Raw genomic sequence first — 21382 nt, 5'->3', positions numbered from 1 at the left:
GGCATTTCAACTTCATCTGCAACTTTTAAGTTTCAAAATCAAAGGGGGTCCGAATCCCGTCGCTCCCGAGTTGAATATTACACACCATGTACAATTCGAAAATGTTGACGCGATGCGTATGATTAAACTACATCGTTGCCTCTTCAAATTTCACTTACGAATCCACCTAAATTCATAACTCATACATTTAATTGCAACTTATGATTATGTATTTGCAAATTGCAAATAAATCTCAAGAAAATATTTATTAGCATTTGAAAAATCAAATCGGCATAAGCATTCAATCGAGTTCAACTGACCAGAAATGTTCGCAAGTAGACTTTTCTCTCATGCATTTCTTTGTTCACGGTTCGATATTATTCATATCGAAGGGGGCGAAAAACAAATTAGGGGGTGAAACAAACGCAACTATAAAGTAGGATGCTATTTCTAAAAGATTAGCAAGTCTTGGTTGAGACACCTCATTCTTCGACCCATTTCGTTGTTCGATATTACTGTTCATTAGTTCGTCCAAGTTCACAAATCTTGCAAGAAAAAAGCTCGGGGGTCCCTGTTAAAATATTGAAACAATATGAGGGTATGAAAATAAATAAAAATTAAGCAAATTCCGGAACACAATATTGAATCTCCTACATGAAGTTTCCCTTGTTCAATCTTACAAAAATGAAGTCCAATCTTCAATCTTATCTAATCTTACAAACTGAATCGTTTTTTAAATACCCATCGGCACATATATGTAAGTATATATAAAAAAAAAATGAGTTTCCGGATGATAGAAAATAACAAATGCAAATAAAACAAGAATTCCGAAGCATGAAATGTTCATATATACATTTTACTTTCCCGATCGTAATATATAGAGCATAGCCAAATTTTATATTGTGATATCTATCTTTGTTTAGTCATCTTATACAAATCATTGCATTAGTTACGTCAAGATAAGATAGCATTAATACGACGATTGCGAGAAATTATTTAGTAAAGATGCTTCAAACTAATACAGATCAACATCTACAATGTTTACTCAAACAAACTTCTTCCACGTAAATGCAATAGGCCGTTTTCTAGTGTATTCATAGTAAGAGAGCTCGGCCCGAGTGCAATACAAGTATAAAATTGTCAAGAAATGCTTATTAGAACGTAATTTTCATTTACTTAACATCATCTATTTCCTCTTTATTCCGTTTTGGATTATTAACAGCCATATGATACAATTGTTGGGTCATGGACGAAAAACCTAATGGTGAACTTGACTCCTCGAAATTTAAATATACGATCGAGGAATTACCAAGAAACGGGTAAGAAAAGATAAAATGAACAAGTAAGTTCAAATTTTAGAAAAAAGTTCATAAAAACTTCGCTGACAGGCTAACGTAAGTCAATACCATATTCAAATCTACTGCTTGTAAGTTGTACACTTTAAATCGACTGCATTTTCGTGCTATATAATATCACTGAGATTTGCAAATATATCATGAATAAAACAACACGTACGGACACAACAATAAGGTTGAGCTGTAAATGAATTTGATGGAAGACAAATGTAAAAAATCTCGACGAGATACGAACATAAGTCGCAAAGTTCATGGACCTAAAATTTAAGGCTGAAACACTCAAAAAAGACATCACTTTATCAGTTATCTGACATTATCAAGACAATTTGTTGAACCAAACTATCGGGTGAGAGAATACATCGAGCAAGTTTTCAACTCCTTAATCACTCTCGTGATGGCAGTTGGAAATACAGTTACGATCTCGACCAACTCAACAATTTGGTCTCCGTTCACTAACTTACACATGCAAGTGCATTCTTTTTCTTATCGTCTCGTTAATTGAAACCACACAAAGTTGTTACTACGAGATTGAATTCTTCGAACGGTTATATTACTATCTAAGTAGAGGCTGAAAGAATGCAACGAACTCTTCGCCCGACCCAAATCCAAATCGTTCCTAAATTCTAATTATGAAGCCCTAAATTAATGTGAGCAACCACAACCGCGAGCAATTGATGCATTTCGATTTTTACCCATAGGAGGCGATAAACTATACAATCCGACAAACCCCTTTTCAACATAAACAAATTCGACACGTAAAAATCAAAGTGCCTTGAAATTAAGTAAAAGGTTTAAACAAAGGGGGAAAGAAAAAAAAAAAGGAACCTTTGCAAAATTAAGCGTAGCCGCGAATGCGTTTGCGGAGCTTCCTCAACTTATGCTTGTTCATCTTCTTCTTCCTCTTCTTCTTCACACTGTCAGCCCACATACCCTCCTCGGGTTCATCGGAACCCGATTTCTCCGCTGCCGCCGCCGGCGATTCAATCTGATGCAGCCCAGATGAGAATTTGGGATCCAGGAAAAACCCAAGTGAGAAACTGGGGAAAACATGGAATCCATTACCCACGGCGGATTTTTCGGCGTTGAAATCGTGGTGTACTTGTGGTGGAGGATCGAGATTTGGGCGGCGGTGGAGAAGAGAAGGGAGCAAATTGAGCGGGTTGTGAAGTTTGAGGTGTGGAGATATGGCTTGTTGCAGGGGTTTCTGGAGGAGCTTGTGCATTGTTGAAGCCATCTTTGCAGAAGAATTGAGGGTTTCGGATTTGCAGTACAGAAAAAAAAAACCTTTATTTTAAGCTCCGAAATCAGAATTGCCCCCAAAAAAATAAAAAAAAAATAAAAAAATTATTAATAAATAGAAAGTAATTAATTTAGGAAAATGCCCTCACGCAGGATCGAACTGCGGACCTTCAGTTTACAAGACTGACGCTCTACCACTGAGCTATAAGGGCTGTGCGACGAGTATTACAGACAAAATTAATTAACATGATATTTCTTCCAAAAAAAATAATAAAAAATAAGAAAACAAATAAAAGTAAAAAATAAACAATTCATAACAAATAATAAATAATAAATAACAAATGCCCTCACGCAGGATCGAACTGCGGACCTTCAGTTTACAAGACTGACGCTCTACCACTGAGCTATAAGGGCTTTTGTTTAAATTTTATCTTATATACTTAATTATATTATAGTTTAAAAAACTTCAAAACGAAACTGTAATTTTCGGGCTTTCTGTAGAGCAGGTTATATGTAAAAGTGTTTCTTTGAGGCTCGGGCCCAAGTAGATTAGATGGCCCACTAAGGCTTCTAGCAGTTCGATTTGGGCTTTGATTGGATTAGTTTTTGAAATAAGAAAAATGAAAATGCAAAAGATGAAGGATGAGATTGATGCATTTTAAAGACGAGGGACTTTGTAAGATTAAACGTATATTTGAGGGACTAGAAAAGAGATTTGGCCAAACTATTAATGTTTAAACTTTATGTAAAATACTATTAATAAACACATAGCTTGATAGCCTTTACAAAATATTATCATACTACTTTGCCAACAAAGTTCTAACTTCTAAGATATGTGTAACAAAATAAGGCAATTTACGACCATCCCTAATGTAAGGTTAAATAATTAAAATACCGCTCCTCTTTGCATAATTATAAGCACCCCCCTCAACAATGTACTAATTTTCGTTTCGTTCAATTCGATCGGTTCACCGACCGAATGAACACCCCTAGGTAAATTTTACATTGTACGAGTGGACCTGTAAAATAATACATAGTTAAGGGGTAGTTGTAATTATGCAAACAAGATAGTTTTTTCGTAATTATACCTTACCTTAGGGTGGCCGCAATTTTCCCTTAAAAATACAACAAAACTGTATTTGGGTGAATTTGTCACAAGAAAGTCTTTTGAGGGACTAATGTGCAGTCAAACTCTAATTTGATTTTTTTTTTTTCCTTTTTTCTGCTTTCCATTTAAGATTCGAATTCGGGTTGAAGCCCAAACCCGTATCCAATCAAACTTAACCCGACCGACTGCCTCTTTAGTCCCTTTTCTTCTTCCCCAAGCTCACTGAACCTCTTTTGACAACTCTTGCTTCTCTCTCTCTCTCTTCTAAATCTCCACAGATTCTCTAACTAGTTTACGATTTTACTCCGAATTACGGTTTCGATTTGATAATTTTAGCGGGGAAATGACGAAAGTAGCAGAATCGATGCCGCCGAAGGGTGGGTTTTCTTTCGATCTTTGCAAGAGGAACGAGATGCTTGCGCAGAAGGGTTTGAAGCAACCCGGTTTTCTGAAAACCGGGACTACTATCGTTGGATTGGTTTTTAAGGTACATTTGTTGCGATTGATTTCGATGATTTTGCTGATTTTGATGGATTTTGCTTCATTGCGCATTAGGTTTTAATAGTTTGGGGGCATTGGGTATTTTCTTTATTTTTTTCGTAATATTATAATAATAGTAATTGATTTACATTTATTAAATTTGTGATGCTTCTGTGCTCTGAATTAGTTTCGTTCAGGATTGATGTGCTTGAAAATTAGTGGTTTGCTGCTAAAATGATTTTTCTGCAAGCCTATGATTTTTTTAATCTCTTTAGTTTCTTTGCTTGAACTAGGGTTTATGTATGTATTGCTATTCGTCCTTCTAAGAGACAATCTAGCATATTTGGCATCAGTGGCCACTTTGCCCACTAGTTGATCTGTAATGACAACGAGACATAGTGTAGGGTGTGTTCAGAAGGTATAGTTTGCGGAATATTATATCTGTATTGAAGTGCTTGTATTATGAATGGTTGAGTTTTTTTGTTTATATTTTTTTGCGTGTCAAGAATATGCACGTTTTATTCGGGCCTCTGTGGATTATTGTATTGGGTAGTTAAGATATAAAGGTCGGCAGCTACTAAGTGTCGTACTGTATTCCTTGCTTGAGGTACAGCAGCGTAAATAAGCTCGTGCCTCTGAATTCCTGAATGGATAACACGTGTCTTAAAATAATTAGTTTTCTTACTTAGTTCACTTGATTTTCTGACATGACTATATAGTGTTGCCACTTGATTTATGCAATAGTCCTCTGTATTTTATCATATTATTGAACTCCTGGGATTTCTGTTACATTGCATTTGTAAAAAGGTGACTTGCTGTTAATATAGCGCAAAAAGTTTTGTTTCGACGTTTTTCGATTTTAAACATCTATGTACATGACCATTGGGCATTATAGGTTACTGTATAATTTTAGTAGGAGATTATAACACAATTATATAGGTTTCTCTATTTTACAAAGAACATGTTACAGTTTCTAATTTCGTATCTTTAACAATGTCGGGACTGTTGGTCATTGTACTTTAAAATGACTTGACTCATAATAGTTTTGTTAAGTTGAGTTTTAAGTTGTGCTTATTTGGTAGTTTTATTGCTTATCCCGGAAGCTTATGAAGAATTTTGTGCAATTTGAGGCAGTAAAGACAGACATTTTTATTTCTTTACATGCAAAGATACGAGACGATACTTAATTTGTTAAGTACCCAGCCCCTTTGCCTTGTGATTTATATAATAGCATTCTTAGAAAAAAAACATATGTGAATGTATGTGTTATGTGAGATACTTGGTAGTAGATCTAGTAATTTATTTAACCTTCTGAAACGTAAGTCTACAAAATCTCCATCACGTGAACGAAGACAATGATTTAGGAGTCTAATTCTTTCAGGATTCACACTTTCTAAGTATTGTCGTATTCTGAATTGTAGCCTATTAGAATCTGAATTTACGTAAATTAATATGAAGCGATTAAGAACGTAATTCGCTTCCAGGATTTGTTTTAACAGTTTCTAAGTGTTGTAGCTTACCCTTGATTTTTGTGGGAGTATGAGTAAGTAATGAAACGGGTGACTAATAAATGTCCATATTTAGGATGGTGTAATTCTCGGAGCAGACACACGAGCCACTGAAGGCCCCATTGTTGCTGATAAGAACTGTGAGAAGATCCATTACATGGCTCCAAATATTTATTGTTGTGGAGCTGGAACTGCTGCAGATACAGAAGCTGTTACAGGTACTATCAACTTAATTCTACATCTGATCTGTTTATACTAGATTGTAGCCATTCCTCTCAGGCTTCGTTTGGTTGTGGATATTGGCCATGATTAATTAAAGAATTGGACTTTGGTTGATGTTTGGTAAACCAAATAATTTTTCCGGTTCGACCTGGAAATATGATTTTATCATGGCCTATCTTGACTTTTTGAGAGATTATTTATCGGACCTCCCATGGTTCAATAATATAATTGGGTTTTCATTAGATCATTTAATCTAATCTTGGCTAATCTTATATTAGGAACCAAACAAGGCCTTATTATATTGGTTATGAATAGATCTGCTTTTCCATAATATTTTATGCATGCATCTAACTTTTTTTTACTTGTTTTATGTTGTTATTCTTTCACTAGACATGGTTAGCTCTCAACTGAAGCTGCATCGCTTCCATACTGGTCGTGAGTCGAGGGTTGTGACTGCTCTGTCCCTTCTAAAATCTCATCTTTTCAGGTGACCTTTTATCCTGATAGCAATAATTTTATTTTGTATGAGAAGACTATAATCTAAAATACCTTAATTTTATTTCTGAATCAGCTATCAAGGCCATGTATCAGCTGCTTTGGTGCTTGGTGGAGTTGATGTGACGGGTCCCCACTTGCATACTGTGAGTTTCTTTTGGCCCAAGGATTATGTTTTATTTTAAATTTGTTGAGGTGTAATAATTAATATGTTAAATGACTCTTTCTTAGATATATCCACATGGTTCAACTGACACACTACCATTTGCCACCATGGGTTCTGGATCCCTTGCTGCAATGGCTATATTTGAATCGCAATACCGCGAAGGGATGACTGTAAGTTTATTTCACAGTATTAATCACTTAATAATGTTAAAATTAATTTTTTTTGTTGACTATACGAGGTATTTTGCAGAGGGATGAAGGAGTGAAATTAGTTGCTGAAGCAATATGCTCTGGAATATTCAATGACTTGGGAAGTGGAAGCAACGTAGATGTTTGTGTCATAACAAAGGTCTGGATTTGTAATTCTTGATAAATTCCACCTATTTTTTCTCTCGTACTTATATTGTAACAAATTGGAAACCTTGGTAAATGTTTTATTTCAGGGGAAGCAAGAGTACTTGAGAAACTACATGTCGCCAAACCCTCGTACCTATGTCAGTGCAAAGGGTTACACTTTCTCCAAGAAGACTGGTTAGTATCATCGTTCACTAGCTATTCTTGGAGATTATTGATGTTTTGCACAAACTTTAATCCAAGTTCAATCCGATATAATTGCTTTGATATATACATATATATATTTTTTAATTCTTTCGTTTGTCTGCAGAGGTGTTGCTTACAAAAATTACACCGCTGAAAGAACTGGTGGAAGTGATCGAAGGTGGCGACGCAATGGAAGAGTGAAGTATCGATACTTTTTTATCTTTCCTCATTCATTATATGCATCAGATGAACTGTTTTCCTTATGTCTAGCCTAAGTGCTCGAAGATCTATCTGGTTAAAACTTGTCTCCATTTGTCAGCTTGTTTAAGATTGTAATACTTCACTCCGAATACATTTACCTTTTCTTTTTTTGGCCATTTGAGCATGATGGATTTGCTAATTTATGATACTCCTTTATCGTGCAAATAACGTTATCATGCATTGAGTCTCATCCATATCTACGAAAATTGCTAATGTTTCGGTCTTTAGTCAAAACTATAAATTGCTGTGCAGGCAGTGTTTTATTTCGAATTAGAATCTTGCATAATTACCGGTATGCTTTGAACTGTATAATGCTTCTAGAACATGTGTTTGTCTACCTATAAGCTAAAACTACCTAGGAAGATCTTTGCAATAAGCTTCACGATTGATCCGATCACACGGTGGAGTAAGTTGTTATCAGTTGTAGCAGATCTTGTGCTGTCGATAATTTTGAACCACTGGCTTCCTGGATCGCACTTGCTGTTCCTATTCAAGCATTTGCAGTTGTTTGTGACAATGTTGTTGTCCGAATCTATGTCCAAACAAACTTTGGTACCGTCGCCAAGTTTCGAAGAGAGATGATTCTTAGATTCGGAAATAGCTTCCCATTTCGTAGTGGCATCGCTGCAGAATATACCTAGCTTTGCAGGTTGACCTGATTCATCTGCTTCAAGACAGAAATATGTGCCCACTATTGTTAAGGTTTTTTGTACAGTACTATAACTCCATGCTTCAGCCTCGGAGCATGGTCCTAAAACCAAGGGCTCGAGTAATGACATCCGCTTTACACAGAGTCCTGTTTCGGGATGGAAAAGTACTTTGTGTGTTCGTGTTTCTGAATAACCTGGTCCTGCACATTTTTATGCATGAATGTTTGGGTTAGTTTCCGAAATTCTGATTACCATTTTCCGATATTTTCTTTTAATGAAATTGGAATTATTTTTTTACTTTCGGAAAAAAAATCGATTTTTTTTTTCCGAAAGTTATAATTTCGATCTGATTCCTTTGATTTCCGCCCCTATGCATGTATCGATGACGCAAATACGACTTTCAAAATCTAGTTATCTTACCTCGGAACGGATATTGTAGAGCAGATATCTTTTGCAAGGTGGTTTGGTTTCGGATTTCACCCCAATTCCAGTTATAAACTCCGTAGGTTTCGTCAAGTCCAACGACGCCTTCTCGTATGTAGTAACTCCCCGTGAGAGCCCACAGCGCCCAATCCACATCTTGTTCAGCTGCCCATCCCATGAAGCAATTCAAGAACCTGTTGTCATTGACATTACTACCCCTCATGTCCACCCCAAACTCACTCAGGAACAAGGGGTAGCCTTGGTCAAGTAGGAAACCGGCTTTTTTGGTTGTCTCGCCCACTAACCGCCCGCACACTTGGTTCAGGTTGCCCGACTGCCATGCCAGCCCGTCAGAGAAACCGTACCAGTGCAGCTCGAATACTAACTTGTTTGAGAAACTCAAGCTCACTGGTCTTTTTAGAAGAAACGAGAGATCTCGGTCGAATTTTAATCCCGATAAAATTACAAGAAGATTAGGGTTCGCTGCATGTACCGTTTCGGCTCCTTTTTGCATGTACCTGAAGTAGAGAATATATGTGTTTGTTGCATTTATGTGAAGGAAAAAAAAAAGGCCGATTTATTAACTAGTTATGTCTTATATACCAACCAAACGAGACCTGTAATAGGTTTCGTTTGGTTGATATAAGATATTCGCGACCCGATTAGGTCTCTTTTGGTTGGTAGATACGTATTAGGTTATAATTACGATTACCTGTACCAATCGTTGACGTTTTGTCGACGGCCACGGAGTTCGTTCCTCAAGCTCATGGCGACGACATTTTTGGTGTTGTTGAAAGTGGTGGCAACCCTGGTTAAGCCCTTTAACCATAGTTGTGGGTTAAAATACTCATCTCCAAAAAAGCCATTCCCATCAGAATTACTGCAGCACCAACCTGGCTTACTTGTGTGGTTGTCAAGTATTATCATCACTTTTTTTCTTCCAAGACTAGCCACCACTTCCTAAATTGATTAATTAGTTAATAAATTAAACATGCTCTCTAATTTAGCAATATATATATATATATATATATATATATATATATATATATATATATATATACACACACACATGTTTTGTATCCCAAAAAAATTGATTGTGGAACAAGTTTTTCAACTCCAATTTGTCATTTTTTGTATTTGTTTTTGGAACAAAATCGAACATAATTATTTTTTCACTTCCAAAAAAATTGATTTTTTTGCAAAAGTGCTGATTTCGATATGTGATCCAATGGGTTACAAATTAGCTACATTGAATATACATATACATATTTTGTATCCCAAAATTTCGATCATGGAACAAGTTTTCAATTCCAATTTTTGAATTTCCGATTTCTGGTTTGTTTGTGTAACGAAATCGGAATTAATTTTTCACTTTCAGAATTTCTTTTTTCCCAAAAGTGCTGATTTCGATATGACCCATTCGATAATTTCGAAATTGTAATGACCAAAGCTATGAAATTTATTCTCCTCAATTTTGACTTTTATTTTGTTTCATTTATTTTTATATAGGTTGTCTTGAGCATCTACCAAGACAACAAAATAATATACCTTTGAGAGTTGTTTAGTTTAGTAGAGAGAAAACAAAGTGGGGTGCTAGATATTGAGTGTTATTTTATTTTATGTATTTGGAAAGTGTATTTTATGTATTTATCTAGATCAAGAATTGTATATATAAATGCTTTTGACTCAATCTAATGATATATTGAATCAACTTGTTCCCCACAATTATTTATGCCACAACAATATTAATTATTAAGTAGTTGTAGTGTATGGGAATAGATCAAACTTTCCGAATTCCGTCGATTTCAATTTAGAAAAATCCGAATTATGTCTTAATTATGAATTCGAAGATTCCAATTTTCGATTTTTCTTATGTTTTGTGGGATCAAAATTAGAATGTAAACAAAATTTTGATTTACAATCTGATTTTAATTTACAAAAATAATTCCATAAACAAATTCCGAAAAACTTACTTATAATTAATACCACTAATACTATATGCATAGTATATGTCAATAAGAAAAATATAATTTTTTTATTACCATCGATCACAATTCTTTAAAATTCCAATTTTGGAATATTTTTTTCTATTCCAAGTTCGAAAATTTTAATTTCCGATTCTTCTTGAAAAATCACAAAATAACTATAAAGCTTGGTACTAGCGGAGCCAAGACTTTAAGTTCTTGGGACATAATGCATTAAAACTTTTATTAGAGTGACAATTGACAAATAATGTTAATTATATACTATTTTTTTTTAATCTTTACATAAAAATAAGAATTCGAGAATTGTCGGGGGCCATGACCCCCTCTGCCCCTATGCTGGCTCCGCCACTGAAGCTTGTGCAATAAAATTCGAAAAAGACAATTGGTGATCAAAAAGATATGGCGAAAAAAAAGAAAAAGAAAATAAAAAACTAAAAAAGTGTTCTTTTCTTTGTGCAAGCAACTTGTTGGATACTCATTCTTGTGATTCTTTCATCAATCTTTTCACGTCGTAATATATATATATATATATATATATATATATATATATATATATATATATATATATATATATATATATATAATATAAATCAAGAAACTAAAGAACATATATATAATATATATTGATGAGTGAAGAAAGTTGGTTATACCTGGTAAGCATCGATGAGAGAGAGATCAATGATGGAAGGGTTGTTTGTCTGAAAACCTGCGACAGATTCGGAAAGTCCTAGGTTTGTGAAAGACTGCCTCACAGTGAGAGAAGCCAACGTGTCATTCGTGAACAAGAAAAGCGGCCACGTCAGCCTGACACAGTTGAACCCCATGTTTATAATCTCCTCAGAAATCTCATCCACCGGCTGCTTGCTCAGCCCCTCAGCCACCACCGCATCCAGATGCGACGGCCAGTTCACGCACGCCTGCTTCACGCGCCGCCCCGACGACTCGTCCACAATCCACCGCGAGTCCGTGGAGAGCACCACTGGCTGCGCCGCCGTGGAAACTCCGGCGGCGTGTAAGGCCGCGAACAGAGGTGAGAGAAAACAAGACAAGAAACATATGAACTTTCCCATGTTTTGTTCTATTATAGGACTGGTCTTGTGATGTAATAATCTGTTATTTATATAGAAATGAATTTTAAGATAATAATATATATTAATAATATGAAAATGATTATGCATTAATTAATCTAATTTTTACTATAATAATATAAGCAAAGCCTAAAGGTGTGGAAAAAACTTGGAGTAGAAATTATCTTTAGAGGATTAGGAAAAAAGAAAAAAAAAAAAGTATTAACTATATATCACTTTTCTTGCAAGGAATAGTGTGTTTATGATTGGATGACTTGCAAGCCAATATATATATATATATATATATATATATGTATATATATAATGCAATTTCTCTATATAAGACTACCTTTTGATAGATACAGTAACGGTTGCCTTTGTAAAGATTTTTAAACACAAATTAAAATAGTAAAATTACTTTCTAATATTATTTTAACAAAAATAAAATATTGTTTGATGAGTTGAAATTAATTATTAGTTAATATTAAGATTTAGAGGAGGTCTGATATATTTTTTTTTTTAATGCATGGGATGTATTTAATTAGATCTAATTATAGTTGGAGCTACTTTTCCGATGGCGGCAATCTATATAGAGAAAAGAGATAGTGTACTGATGTTTGAGGGTAGATTAGGTATATTAAGTAGTAATATGATAATTATTAATAATTAAAGGGAGTTTCATTAATAAAACAAAAGAGTGTGATTCGCCCTTATTATACCAAATGAGTTGGGGTTCTCAATATCCTTTTAATTTATGGCTCGTTTGATTACTGTTATAATGTTCTATTGACTAAATAGTAGGGGCTAGTAACACATTCAGCTGACAAGATTCATATTTTTTCGAAATCCGCTACTAAAATCAAAGTCGGCTATTATATGCTATTATTTCATTAAATTAGTAGCAACCCTCCCCCATAGAATTAATTTAATTGGGATGACTAAACAAGTAAAAAATATTTTATCCTTCAAACTACATGTTAATTTTATTAAATAAAATGTTTTATAGACAAATCACATATGATAGCAGAATTTAACAGATTAATACAAAATCTAACTTGCATACGAAACATCATACTAACTAATTAATTAATTAGTCAGTATGGAATTAATCCAATCTCATATAATCTTTGATATAAATATGTGCAATTAAAAGAATTAGAGTAATAAACTGGATTTCTGCTAATTGGATTTAAATCAATTCAATTAACATAAAACACTACAAGGCCAACATCTCATTAAATTCGTAGGAAGAAATTGAGTTTTAACTTTTCATTTTTTTTAAAATTTTGTTTGTAAATATGAATTTTCCATGACTTCATAAATCATAATTAATTTCCATAGCCAATCACAAGAAACTAATTATTTTCCAAATAAAACATACATTGTTTGCCAAACCAATTGCATGAATTGGAGCAATTAATCAACCAAATTTGCACCCCACATTCCTAATTAAACTACTCCTAGATTTCAAATTTAATAATTCCTAGCCGTTACAAATTCTTGAATTTTCATATAAATAGTCCACCATGCATGAAAAACCAAGAATCTCCCATTAGATTTTCTCCAACAATTCTTGAATTAATCTTTGCAACAATATAAATATATATTAATTAATTAAATAATTTAATTAATTAATATGAATTCAAGCCGTTGTGCAGCATGCAAACATTTAAGAAGAAGATGCCCATCCGATTGCATATTCTCTCCCTATTTCCCATCGAACGATCCTCGACGATTCGCTTATGTTCACAAGATCTACGGTGCTAGTAACGTCGGAAAGATTCTCCACGTAATTATTAATTATTATTATTATTCTAATTTCATTTCTCCTCTAAATATTTTATTTTTTATGGGATTTTTTTTTGTTTAAAAAAAAAAATAGGATCTCCCGGTGAATCTTAGAGCGGAAGCAGCGGAGTCGTTGTTCAAGGAAGCTTCTTACAGAATAAAATATCCCGTGTATGGTTGCGTTGGACAGATAACTATGTTGCACCAGCAGATACAAAATGCAGAGTGCCAACTCGCAAGAATTCGAGCTCGAATCGCAGTAATTCAAGCTCGGATTATTAACAATATTAATAATGAAGAAGAAGAACACCAACAAGCTGATTATAATAATATCAATCCCAATTTCTTCCCATCCCAAAACGATGTCTCTAATCCCACTTCATTTAATTACGATCTTTTGACTTGGTTCGATTAGGGTTAATTAATCTCAATTAGATTAATGGTTTTTATTTGTTTGTTTTTTAAATAAACGCGATGTCAAATGATCGATGTACTCAATGCATATTAATTATATATATGTGTAATTTTTGAGATGGGGTTTCGACCTGCAGCAAGTGGTATCAAAATCTCGTATGCATATATTAATATATGTTCATTTTTTTCTAGAAACTTAGACACTATAAGGGTAGTATATTGAAAATTAATTATAATATGCTTAATTATTAATTGTATGGTCATTAATTATATGCATATTAATTTTTTTTCTACAAAAATAGACAATATAGGGGTAGTATTTGGAAAATACTTGAACATAGGCTTAATTTGTAGAATTGGAGGGAATTGTTTTAAATTTAATTTGTTAAATCAAGACTACAATAATCGTAGCCTTTATTTATTTGTATTATATTTTATCATTTTTCTTATTTATTTATTATAATTATTAATATTATTACTATCATTGAGGATATTTTTGACCTTTCTATACCTTGTACAATATTTGGGCTTTCAAAAAACAATTAAGAGGAGAAATGATAATAATAAAAAAAGAAGTGACCTAAATGTAATTAATTAAAAATTTACTCGCCCATTCAAATTTCCAACAACGTATCAAAACACCTTTTAGCGCTTGCCTTGTACGCGCCACCCTTCTTCTCTACTCGAACCGCTGCAGTTCCACGCGACTGCAATTCAGGCAGGACCCTAAATTCCTTGTTGTATATATCTTATTTGATTGATTCCCCTAATTATTCACACTCCAACACCGCCGCCTGTCACAGCCGTCCGCCGTCGAAAGCTCATCACCTCGCCGACCGTCCGTCCGTGTCTGTAACAAGAACTACCAGAAAGCAAATTAAATTTTCAATTGAAGTTAACAGGTTTGATTCTAAGATCGAAATTTATATTTTTTTTGCTTTTGAAATTGAATCTTGTACATGTGTTGATTTCTTTTTGTGTGTAAATCGAATTTCAAAACCTAAAACTTGGAAATTGGATTCTGAAGAGCATTGGAAAATTTGTTTGAATTGAATTTGAAATCGAAGTTTTTGTGTAGTGTAGTGTTGTGAGTTTAGGAGTATCCAAATTGTTTAATGTTGATTTTTGTAATCAAAATTGTTGGATGGTAAATTTGAATTTTTGATTAAGATATATTTTTTAAATGCAATTTTTGGAGTGTGTATAGGAAAAATAGTATTAGCAAAATAATCTAACCCTTTATGAAAAAGCTGATGTTTTGTTGATTTTACATTCTCCAGCAGAGAGTTTAAGAGAGAGAAAAAAGAGCAATCTCTGTGAGAAAAAGATGTAAGTTTTTTCCCTTTATCTCCTTGTTTGAAGTACATTAATTTTGTTCACTATAATTTGATTTCGTTCTTAGCTTAAGTTTTGTTTACACCAGAGAGCATCAGTTTTGCACGATTATTCGCATTGGCTTTATGTAGAATTGTTTAATTTTTATATTTTCTGTATTGGGAAATACACGAGGGAAAGAAACTCAATATGCGTTTCCTTGTTAAAATCATCAGGGGAGCCATCAAATTGGAACTTCGTTCTTCGCAAAATGTCAACGGCATTGCGGCTGATCCGCAACCAGATTGGAGTTTCGACAATTTATTATTGGAGCTCGAATCAATAGACAATAAGCTCAATGTAACTTCAAATTTTCCTTCAGCTTTCACCAAAAAGCAACCTAGGTAAAAATCTCCGACTTTTCTTGTTAGTATGTATCTCGTTTGTGGTAATTTATGACAAACATAAATTATTTACAGGGAAATAAGAGCCCCAAAGAACAAGTATGGTTCTGCAAGGGGCTTTTCGATGCATGTACCGGATTATGAAAGTGACTACAGTGATGGTGATAGTGAAGAGGAGGCTGATAATTCATCCATGGTTTCTGGCAGAAGATTTGTTTGTGATGAGCTCGATATAAGGTTTGTGTTTCACTGCGTGATCATTTTCAGACTACGTGAGCGAGAAAAAGTGCAATGTTGTGATAATTAGTTGCTACCCGGCAATTAATCCACGTCTCTCTCTCTCTCTCTCTCTCTCTCTCTCTCTCTCTCTCTCTCTCTCTCTCTCTCTCTCTCTCTATCTCTCTCTCTCTCTCTCTGTGTGTGTATATATATATATATATATATATATATATATATATATATATATATATATATATATGTTTTTTGTAGTCGGACATTTGTTTTCTAATCTGTGAAGATTTTGTTGAAATTATTATCCTTTTTATTGGCAGCGATGATTCTGAAAGCGAGATATCTCTTGGAGTGCAATGTCATCTGATGGATAAAGTGGGATTAGCAGAAGGTGCACTCCACGAGCTAACACACGAGCTTCAACTTAGTGTAACGGTAGGTAAAAGTACTTATTTGAATTTTGAATTTTGTAGAAGCATTGATGCTTAAACCATAACAATTCTGTTTCTTTCTTGCTAATTTTGTTGAAGAACGACATTGTGACTGCAGCAGATTATTGATTCTGACTTCTCCAAATGGGCTTTTGTGTACTAAACCTCTGTTATATTGAGAAACCAAACTCATGCTTAATGAATCTAAAGTTCTTCCAAGTGTTTTCTGAATGATTTGGTCAACTCGATATTTGCTTTTGAGATTAAAACCTACGGTTTTCAAAGGTCGTGATTTTTTTTTCATTTCATTATATGTAAGGCTTGTGTTATCCTTGGATTCTGGGCATTCTGCGATCGTTAATTTTCACATATTTTTTGTTTATATCACTTGACGAAGTGTATGCTGAAATCGCATCCTGTAGTTACCTGATGTTAGTTTCTATTGTTGCCTTCGTAACAGGAGGAAGTGAGATCCAAAATATTGTCTTTGGAGACTGAGCTTGTTAACGAAAATGATAGATTTGCATCTTTAACAATTAAAGTCGACAAACATAGAGAACTGCAACAAGAGAGGGAGAGAAAAATTGATTTGCAGTATCGACGCACAATGTAAGGATATTCCGTAATTTGGTAATTTTTTTTAAGTTATTTTGATTTATCCATCAAATATTGAAGTAAGTTGATCGAGATTTTATTTCGACACGCATGTTTGAAGTGTCCCACAAATGCAATTAATTGCAAGAGCTGAACAAATTTTGAATGAGATCATGTGCTCTGTGGACCAATTTGCTTCGTATACATTGTTTTAAAATATATGAACTTAAGAGAACGTTGTTCTGATATTTCTCCATAACTATGTCAGTGCAGAGGCACTCGATAATCACCTTACAGCTGTACAGAGAGATCACGAGCACATATCCCAACTCGAAGAGAGAAAAATAAGAGATGATGCTGCTCGTGAGGATGCTAAAAGAAAGGAAAAGGCTCTTCAGGAAGAAAAAATACGACAAGAAAGGATCAAAGCAGAAGAGGAGGTTCTTTTTTCGTGTATCTTAATTTGATTTAACCTTTTTGCTTTTCGCCACATAATACATGCTTATTGTAGTTTGAAGCTTTTGCAATATTCAACCTGTTTTAACTGAATTTATTTCGTGATATGCAGGCCAGACTAAAAGCTGAAAAGGCTGACAGAGCGAAAGCAGCTGCAGTAGAAGCTGAGAAGAAAGCTGCAGCTGCAGAAGAAGCTGCATCAAGACTTGATAACGAAACAGCACATAATGCAGTTGGAGTTCCTAAGGAACCTCTTGGACCATCCAGTTCTGCAGTCAATGTCGAGAAAGAACTCCAATCACCAGGTTTGTTAAAGTTCTCTGCATCTAAGAGTTATATTTTTATATAGTTGATTTCATTCTCACACGTAATATTGTCAACTTTGTGGCAGCAAGAAATTTGATTAGAGCTTCAGAAAATGCTCTTGAATTAGAAAAGAGAAGGCGGCAAATTTACGAAGAACTATCGGCAAAAAACAATGCCCTGCAAGTGAGTACTAATCAGCTAAACCATTGTAAAGAGAACGGTGTTGAATTTTCTGAAACTCCAGAGTTGCTTTTATTCTGCCAAAATCAAGCAGCACCCTATATGAATTATCTAAGTTTGCACGCACGTGTGTGTGTGTGTGTGTTTATGTCGGAATGAATTTGTAGATTGGGATAGTTTCGATTATTGCAACGAGCCTAACTCGCTTGCTTTATTCTGTTCAGGATTATCACAGACATGGACTGAATATTGGTCGACAAATTAAAACAATCTCAGCTACTGTAGAAAATATAAGGTAGTTCGATTTGCCAAGTCACTGTTTACAGTAAAAAAAAAACTAGCTTTTCTTTTATCCGGTTTATATAAGACTTATTTCTATATTGTCTGTAAATTAGAGATTCCTTTTCCAGGACAAAAGCAGAAGAACTAGTGAGCCTAATTAATGGCCCAGGGTGTCCTCAGCCAATCAGTATCCAGTTATTTGCAGAAAAGGTAATTTCATCTACCACTACGAAAATGTTTCGTATTTTATGTTTTATTTGCTCGAAAAAAAATTATTTGTATTTGTTGTTTTATTTATATGGAAACATTATATCATTCTCAATAAAGCTGGTGTCGATGCGCTTATAATTGCAGATTATCTCCAACTGCTGCACCAATGAAAAGACCTCCAATGCCCTATTTGCTACTAGTCGTGTCATTGTTCTCGTTACATCTCAGGTAATACATATTCCAAACAGTTCTCCAGCTGCTAGTTGTTTTAACTATTTAATTTAGTATCATAAGGCCCCGTTTGGTTGCCAAGATAAACCAAGATTAACTAAATAGTTGGACTTAATTTGATGTTTGGTATCCCCAATAAATTGCCGGGTCGACCCGCCAAAATTATATAATCATGGCTTATCTTGCCTTCTAATGAGTTTTTTTTGTTGGACGTTGCAAGCTCCAATAAAATAATGGGGTTTCATTAGATTATTTAATCTTATCTTGGCTAATCTTATCTTGCCAACCAAACGGGGCCTAAGTGAATAAAGTGCAGCTCTGATCGTTACGTTGTTTTATATACTTCAGTCTCGGAGCACTTTTTCAACAGAACCTTCTTTTTTTTTTTTTTTTTTTTTTTTTTTTTGTCGTTTGGCCAAAAAATATTTTATTGAATTACCAACGGAGGGGCCTCGTTAAATCCTTGTTTGCCCTAATAAGGAAGAGTACTCCTTAAATATTACAAATTTTGAAGAAAAATTGCGACAATGGCTATATACTTATTTCTACGAAAAGATGCAAGGCTAATTGAAATTTTACATAATCTTTATAATTTTACGATCATGTTTCTACATGCACATTTTAACTTCAACAGGTGTTTGTTTGATTGCTTTTAGCCTGAAATAGTCAGTCCTCTACGGCAACTTTTCTATCTCCAAACACAATTGCAATGATTAATTAATATTTGCAGAACTCCGTAATTATTCTCTGCTGATTTAATCCTGAATTTAAACTTCGCTAACTTTATTTTTCTTTTTATTTTTCTGAATACAGATCCCACTTGCCATGGATATTCTCATTGCTAAGTTGAACGGAGTTTGTATATACACAGTTCCGAAGCACATAAGTTACTCATCGGTACATTGTCCTAACTTTCGTATAAATGTCTCTTATTTATATTCTGCTGGTCCATATACCAAACTGTCTCAACTCGTACAGGAAGCATTTAAAACCAAAGACGCTTACTTCAAAGCAATTGGTTATGAAGAAAATGATGGGAAAATTGAGAGTACCGACGAGTACGTAGACAAATTGAGTTGTTATATGAAACTCTATGGAGCTATAGTTCAGGTATTGGCTATATTTTTACTCGCTTGATCCAAGATTTTACGTTCGTTATTTAATTTTTTGTGTTTTTTTTTTTATTTTTAATTGGCAGGCTGAGGTCGGAGGCTTTCAGAACATGCACGGACTAGCAGAAGGCTGGGCATGGCTTGCGAGATTCTTGAATAATCTTCCGGCAAATTTGTTTACTGCAGTTGCGCTAAATTCATTTCTTGAAGTAAGTTAAATGCCGAACTTATTTTCTCTTACATTAAAATAAATAAGGTAAATTACAACCACCCCTGAGCTATGGTCAAATTACGAAAACCCCCCCTCCTATTTGGGTAATTACAACCACCCCTCAACTATAAATCTTCTTACACGTCCACCCTTGCGGTTTCAAATTTAGTGGAATCTTCTAGATTATATGCAATATTATCACTTTTGTACCCGTTTTATCCCATTCGAGCTCCACATTTTGAAGTAAGATGATCATAAGATGTGTTTTTTGTCTTGTATATATTGCATTAAAAACTGTATTTTTACACCAAACGAGTACAAACTAGAGCACATTCCACGAAATCTAGATGATTATGTTGAATTTGACACCAGAAGGGTGGTGGTGTAAAAAAAAAATCATAATTGAGGGGTAGATGTAATTATCCAAACAAGAGGGGTTTTTTTCGTAAATTGACCACACCTCAGGGGTGGTTGTAATTTACCCAAATAAATATCATCTATTTTGTCAACAATGATACGAAGAGATTTTTTGGTGCTACAGATGGCCGGATTTGCGCTGTACCGAAGGTACAAAAATCAGTTTGAGAAATTAATGAACATAATTGCTCGTGATTTTTTCGTCGCGTTAAAAGAAGGCGGTTCGGATTCTCGGAATGCGAAGATGAGCATGGTCAAAACGTCTATACGGAATTACATCGAGTCTCGAAAGTTCCAGAAAGAACCGGAAGGATTGCGACTGAGGGACTATCTTGAATCAAGTGGTTGTTACTGATGGACAACAGTTTATTATTGGTATTGTTGTCCGAGTGAGTGAATATTTAGACTTTTAGCCAAATGTATGTATGGCTAATTCAATTTATTTGTTGTTAGTATTTAATTTATTTTTGGAACAATGTAATGATTTATTGTGGCATAGCATTTTCGAGCTTGAATTTGGCGAAACTCCAAATTCGGAATTTGTAGTTATAACTTTGTCACAATGCATCCAATCTATCTGATTTAAGTTGGATTAGAAGTTTAACTCAGAGGACGAACAATTTTTCGTGTTGAAAATTTTACATAATTTTAATTATCTTTTGATTTTGAAGGCACCCCCGCACGTCATTATTTGTGCTTAATATATATAAATTTATAATTTATATTAACTAAAGCACATAAAATAATATACAGTTAAACCTCTATAAATTAATATAGTTGGGATCAGACAAAATTATATTAATCTAGCGAAATATTAATTTAATGAAATATTTTTAGCATGTTGCGTTCGGACTCAAGTCCGATCAGGAAAAAAAAAGTTATGTAAACAATGTTATTAATTTATCGAGGTTCTACTATATTGTAATAAAATGCAAGTACGTATAAAGTTATAATTCAATAATTTTGCTCCTAGATAAATTTAAAACTATATATACCTATATACTGAAATGTTAAATGTCGTCTTGACTTCGAACCTGATTTTGACATATTTCTATTTTGATTTGGCAAAATTCGAAACACGAAATCTGTAGTCATTTGGGTTAATTTTCTAATGCAACTTAAATCCGCTAGATTGGATGTCGTGTGACACAGTTTGAATTTTAGATACCTCAATACATCAAAGTTGTGGGCAGTATCCATTGATTCATGTATATCTTTCTCGTCCGATATCTAATTTTGGTGATTCAAGTTGGATTAAAAAACTAACTCAGAATACTACAAATCCTATCTTTCAGGTTTTGCAAAATTTGGAGTAAAAAATGAA

At 34.1% G+C, this 21382-nt stretch overlaps 4 protein-coding genes, 1 long non-coding RNA gene and 2 other non-coding genes across 10 annotated transcripts; 3 read left to right on the top strand and 4 right to left on the bottom strand.

Annotated features, from left to right (window-relative positions):
* Nucleotides 1-226: 226 nt before the first annotated feature.
* Nucleotides 227-2701, bottom strand: LOC105965553 (uncharacterized). The gene is made up of 2 exons (XR_001173457.2): nucleotides 2160-2701; nucleotides 227-550 (listed from the first exon to the last, which is right to left on the bottom strand). It is a non-coding gene; the product is annotated as an uncharacterized LOC105965553 (long non-coding RNA).
* A 12-nt stretch (nucleotides 2702-2713) lies between these two features.
* On the bottom strand, nucleotides 2714-2785 carry TRNAT-UGU (transfer RNA threonine (anticodon UGU)). Its single transcript has one exon. It is a non-coding gene; the product is annotated as a tRNA-Thr (tRNA).
* A 130-nt stretch (nucleotides 2786-2915) lies between these two features.
* Nucleotides 2916-2987, bottom strand: TRNAT-UGU (transfer RNA threonine (anticodon UGU)). Its single transcript has one exon. It is a non-coding gene; the product is annotated as a tRNA-Thr (tRNA).
* An 828-nt stretch (nucleotides 2988-3815) lies between these two features.
* Nucleotides 3816-7517, top strand: LOC105965466 (proteasome subunit beta type-7-A). The gene is made up of 8 exons (XM_012990010.2): nucleotides 3816-4168; nucleotides 5746-5887; nucleotides 6282-6378; nucleotides 6463-6532; nucleotides 6618-6722; nucleotides 6802-6900; nucleotides 6995-7082; nucleotides 7216-7517. The coding sequence occupies exons 1-8, from the start codon at nucleotides 4025-4027 to the stop codon at nucleotides 7290-7292; spliced, it is 822 nt and encodes a 273-aa protein (XP_012845464.1). The 5' UTR covers nucleotides 3816-4024; the 3' UTR covers nucleotides 7293-7517.
* Nucleotides 7518-7583: 66 nt separating this feature from the next.
* LOC105965465 (Cellulase (glycosyl hydrolase family 5) protein) lies at nucleotides 7584-11587 on the bottom strand. Its single transcript, XM_012990008.2, has 4 exons — nucleotides 11061-11587; nucleotides 9138-9385; nucleotides 8423-8943; nucleotides 7584-8202 (listed from the first exon to the last, which is right to left on the bottom strand). The coding sequence occupies exons 1-4, from the start codon at nucleotides 11478-11480 to the stop codon at nucleotides 7691-7693; spliced, it is 1701 nt and encodes a 566-aa protein (XP_012845462.2). The 5' UTR covers nucleotides 11481-11587; the 3' UTR covers nucleotides 7584-7690.
* A 1526-nt stretch (nucleotides 11588-13113) lies between these two features.
* On the top strand, nucleotides 13114-13707 carry LOC148766799 (LOB domain-containing protein 23-like). Its single transcript, XM_088825687.1, has 2 exons — nucleotides 13114-13266; nucleotides 13360-13707. The coding sequence occupies exons 1-2, from the start codon at nucleotides 13114-13116 to the stop codon at nucleotides 13678-13680; spliced, it is 474 nt and encodes a 157-aa protein (XP_088681813.1). The 3' UTR covers nucleotides 13681-13707.
* A 541-nt stretch (nucleotides 13708-14248) lies between these two features.
* Nucleotides 14249-20644, top strand: GLE1 (nucleoporin GLE1-like protein). 4 transcript variants are annotated; one of them, XM_012990092.2, is made up of 16 exons: nucleotides 14249-14581; nucleotides 14960-15008; nucleotides 15230-15397; nucleotides 15473-15634; nucleotides 15949-16063; nucleotides 16520-16668; nucleotides 16922-17093; nucleotides 17222-17414; nucleotides 17501-17598; nucleotides 17820-17890; nucleotides 17991-18087; nucleotides 18232-18315; nucleotides 19132-19215; nucleotides 19297-19428; nucleotides 19517-19639; nucleotides 20183-20644. In XM_012990092.2, coding segments are annotated over exons 2-16 (1881 nt in total). In that variant the 5' UTR covers nucleotides 14249-14581; nucleotides 14960-15006; the 3' UTR covers nucleotides 20414-20644. The 4 variants fall into 4 exon arrangements, with proteins under 4 accessions (XP_012845546.1, XP_012845547.1, XP_088681303.1 ...); XM_012990093.2 differs by having other exon boundaries at nucleotides 14252-14581; nucleotides 18006-18087; XM_088825177.1 differs by having other exon boundaries at nucleotides 14291-14581; nucleotides 14963-15008; nucleotides 18006-18087.
* Nucleotides 20645-21382: the final 738 nt, after the last annotated feature.

The sequence above is a fragment of the Erythranthe guttata genome, chromosome 11 (assembly GCF_056151865.1).
Source record: "Erythranthe guttata isolate IM_541 chromosome 11, IM_541, whole genome shotgun sequence".
NCBI classification, from domain to species: domain Eukaryota; kingdom Viridiplantae; phylum Streptophyta; class Magnoliopsida; order Lamiales; family Phrymaceae; genus Erythranthe; species Erythranthe guttata.
This window is presented reverse-complemented; position numbering and strand designations above follow the sequence as displayed.

Bases quoted from the DNA above. Each gene is read 5' to 3' on its own strand.
- LOC105965466 (XM_012990010.2), top strand. From the start codon at position 4,025: ATGACGAAAGTAGCAGAATCGATGCCGCCGAAGGGTGGGTTTTCTTTC. The intron at 6,533-6,617 runs GTGAGTTTCTTT...ACTCTTTCTTAG, and splicing joins CGGGTCCCCACTTGCATACT to ATATATCCACATGGTTCAAC. The intron at 6,901-6,994 runs GTCTGGATTTGT...GTTTTATTTCAG, and splicing joins ATGTTTGTGTCATAACAAAG to GGGAAGCAAGAGTACTTGAG.
- LOC148766799 (XM_088825687.1), top strand. From the start codon at position 13,114: ATGAATTCAAGCCGTTGTGCAGCATGCAAACATTTAAGAAGAAGATGC. The intron at 13,267-13,359 runs GTAATTATTAAT...AAAAAAAAATAG, and splicing joins ACGTCGGAAAGATTCTCCAC to GATCTCCCGGTGAATCTTAG.
- LOC105965465 (XM_012990008.2), bottom strand. From the start codon at position 11,480: ATGGGAAAGTTCATATGTTTCTTGTCTTGTTTTCTCTCACCTCTGTTC. The intron at 9,386-11,060 runs GTATAACCAACT...TAATCAATTTAG, and splicing joins CTCTCATCGATGCTTACCAG to GAAGTGGTGGCTAGTCTTGG. The intron at 8,203-8,422 runs GTAAGATAACTA...AAAAATGTGCAG, and splicing joins TCTACAATATCCGTTCCGAG to GACCAGGTTATTCAGAAACA.
- GLE1 (XM_012990092.2), top strand. The intron at 17,891-17,990 runs GTAGTTCGATTT...TCTGTAAATTAG, and splicing joins GCTACTGTAGAAAATATAAG to AGATTCCTTTTCCAGGACAA. The intron at 18,088-18,231 runs GTAATTTCATCT...TTATAATTGCAG, and splicing joins TCCAGTTATTTGCAGAAAAG to ATTATCTCCAACTGCTGCAC.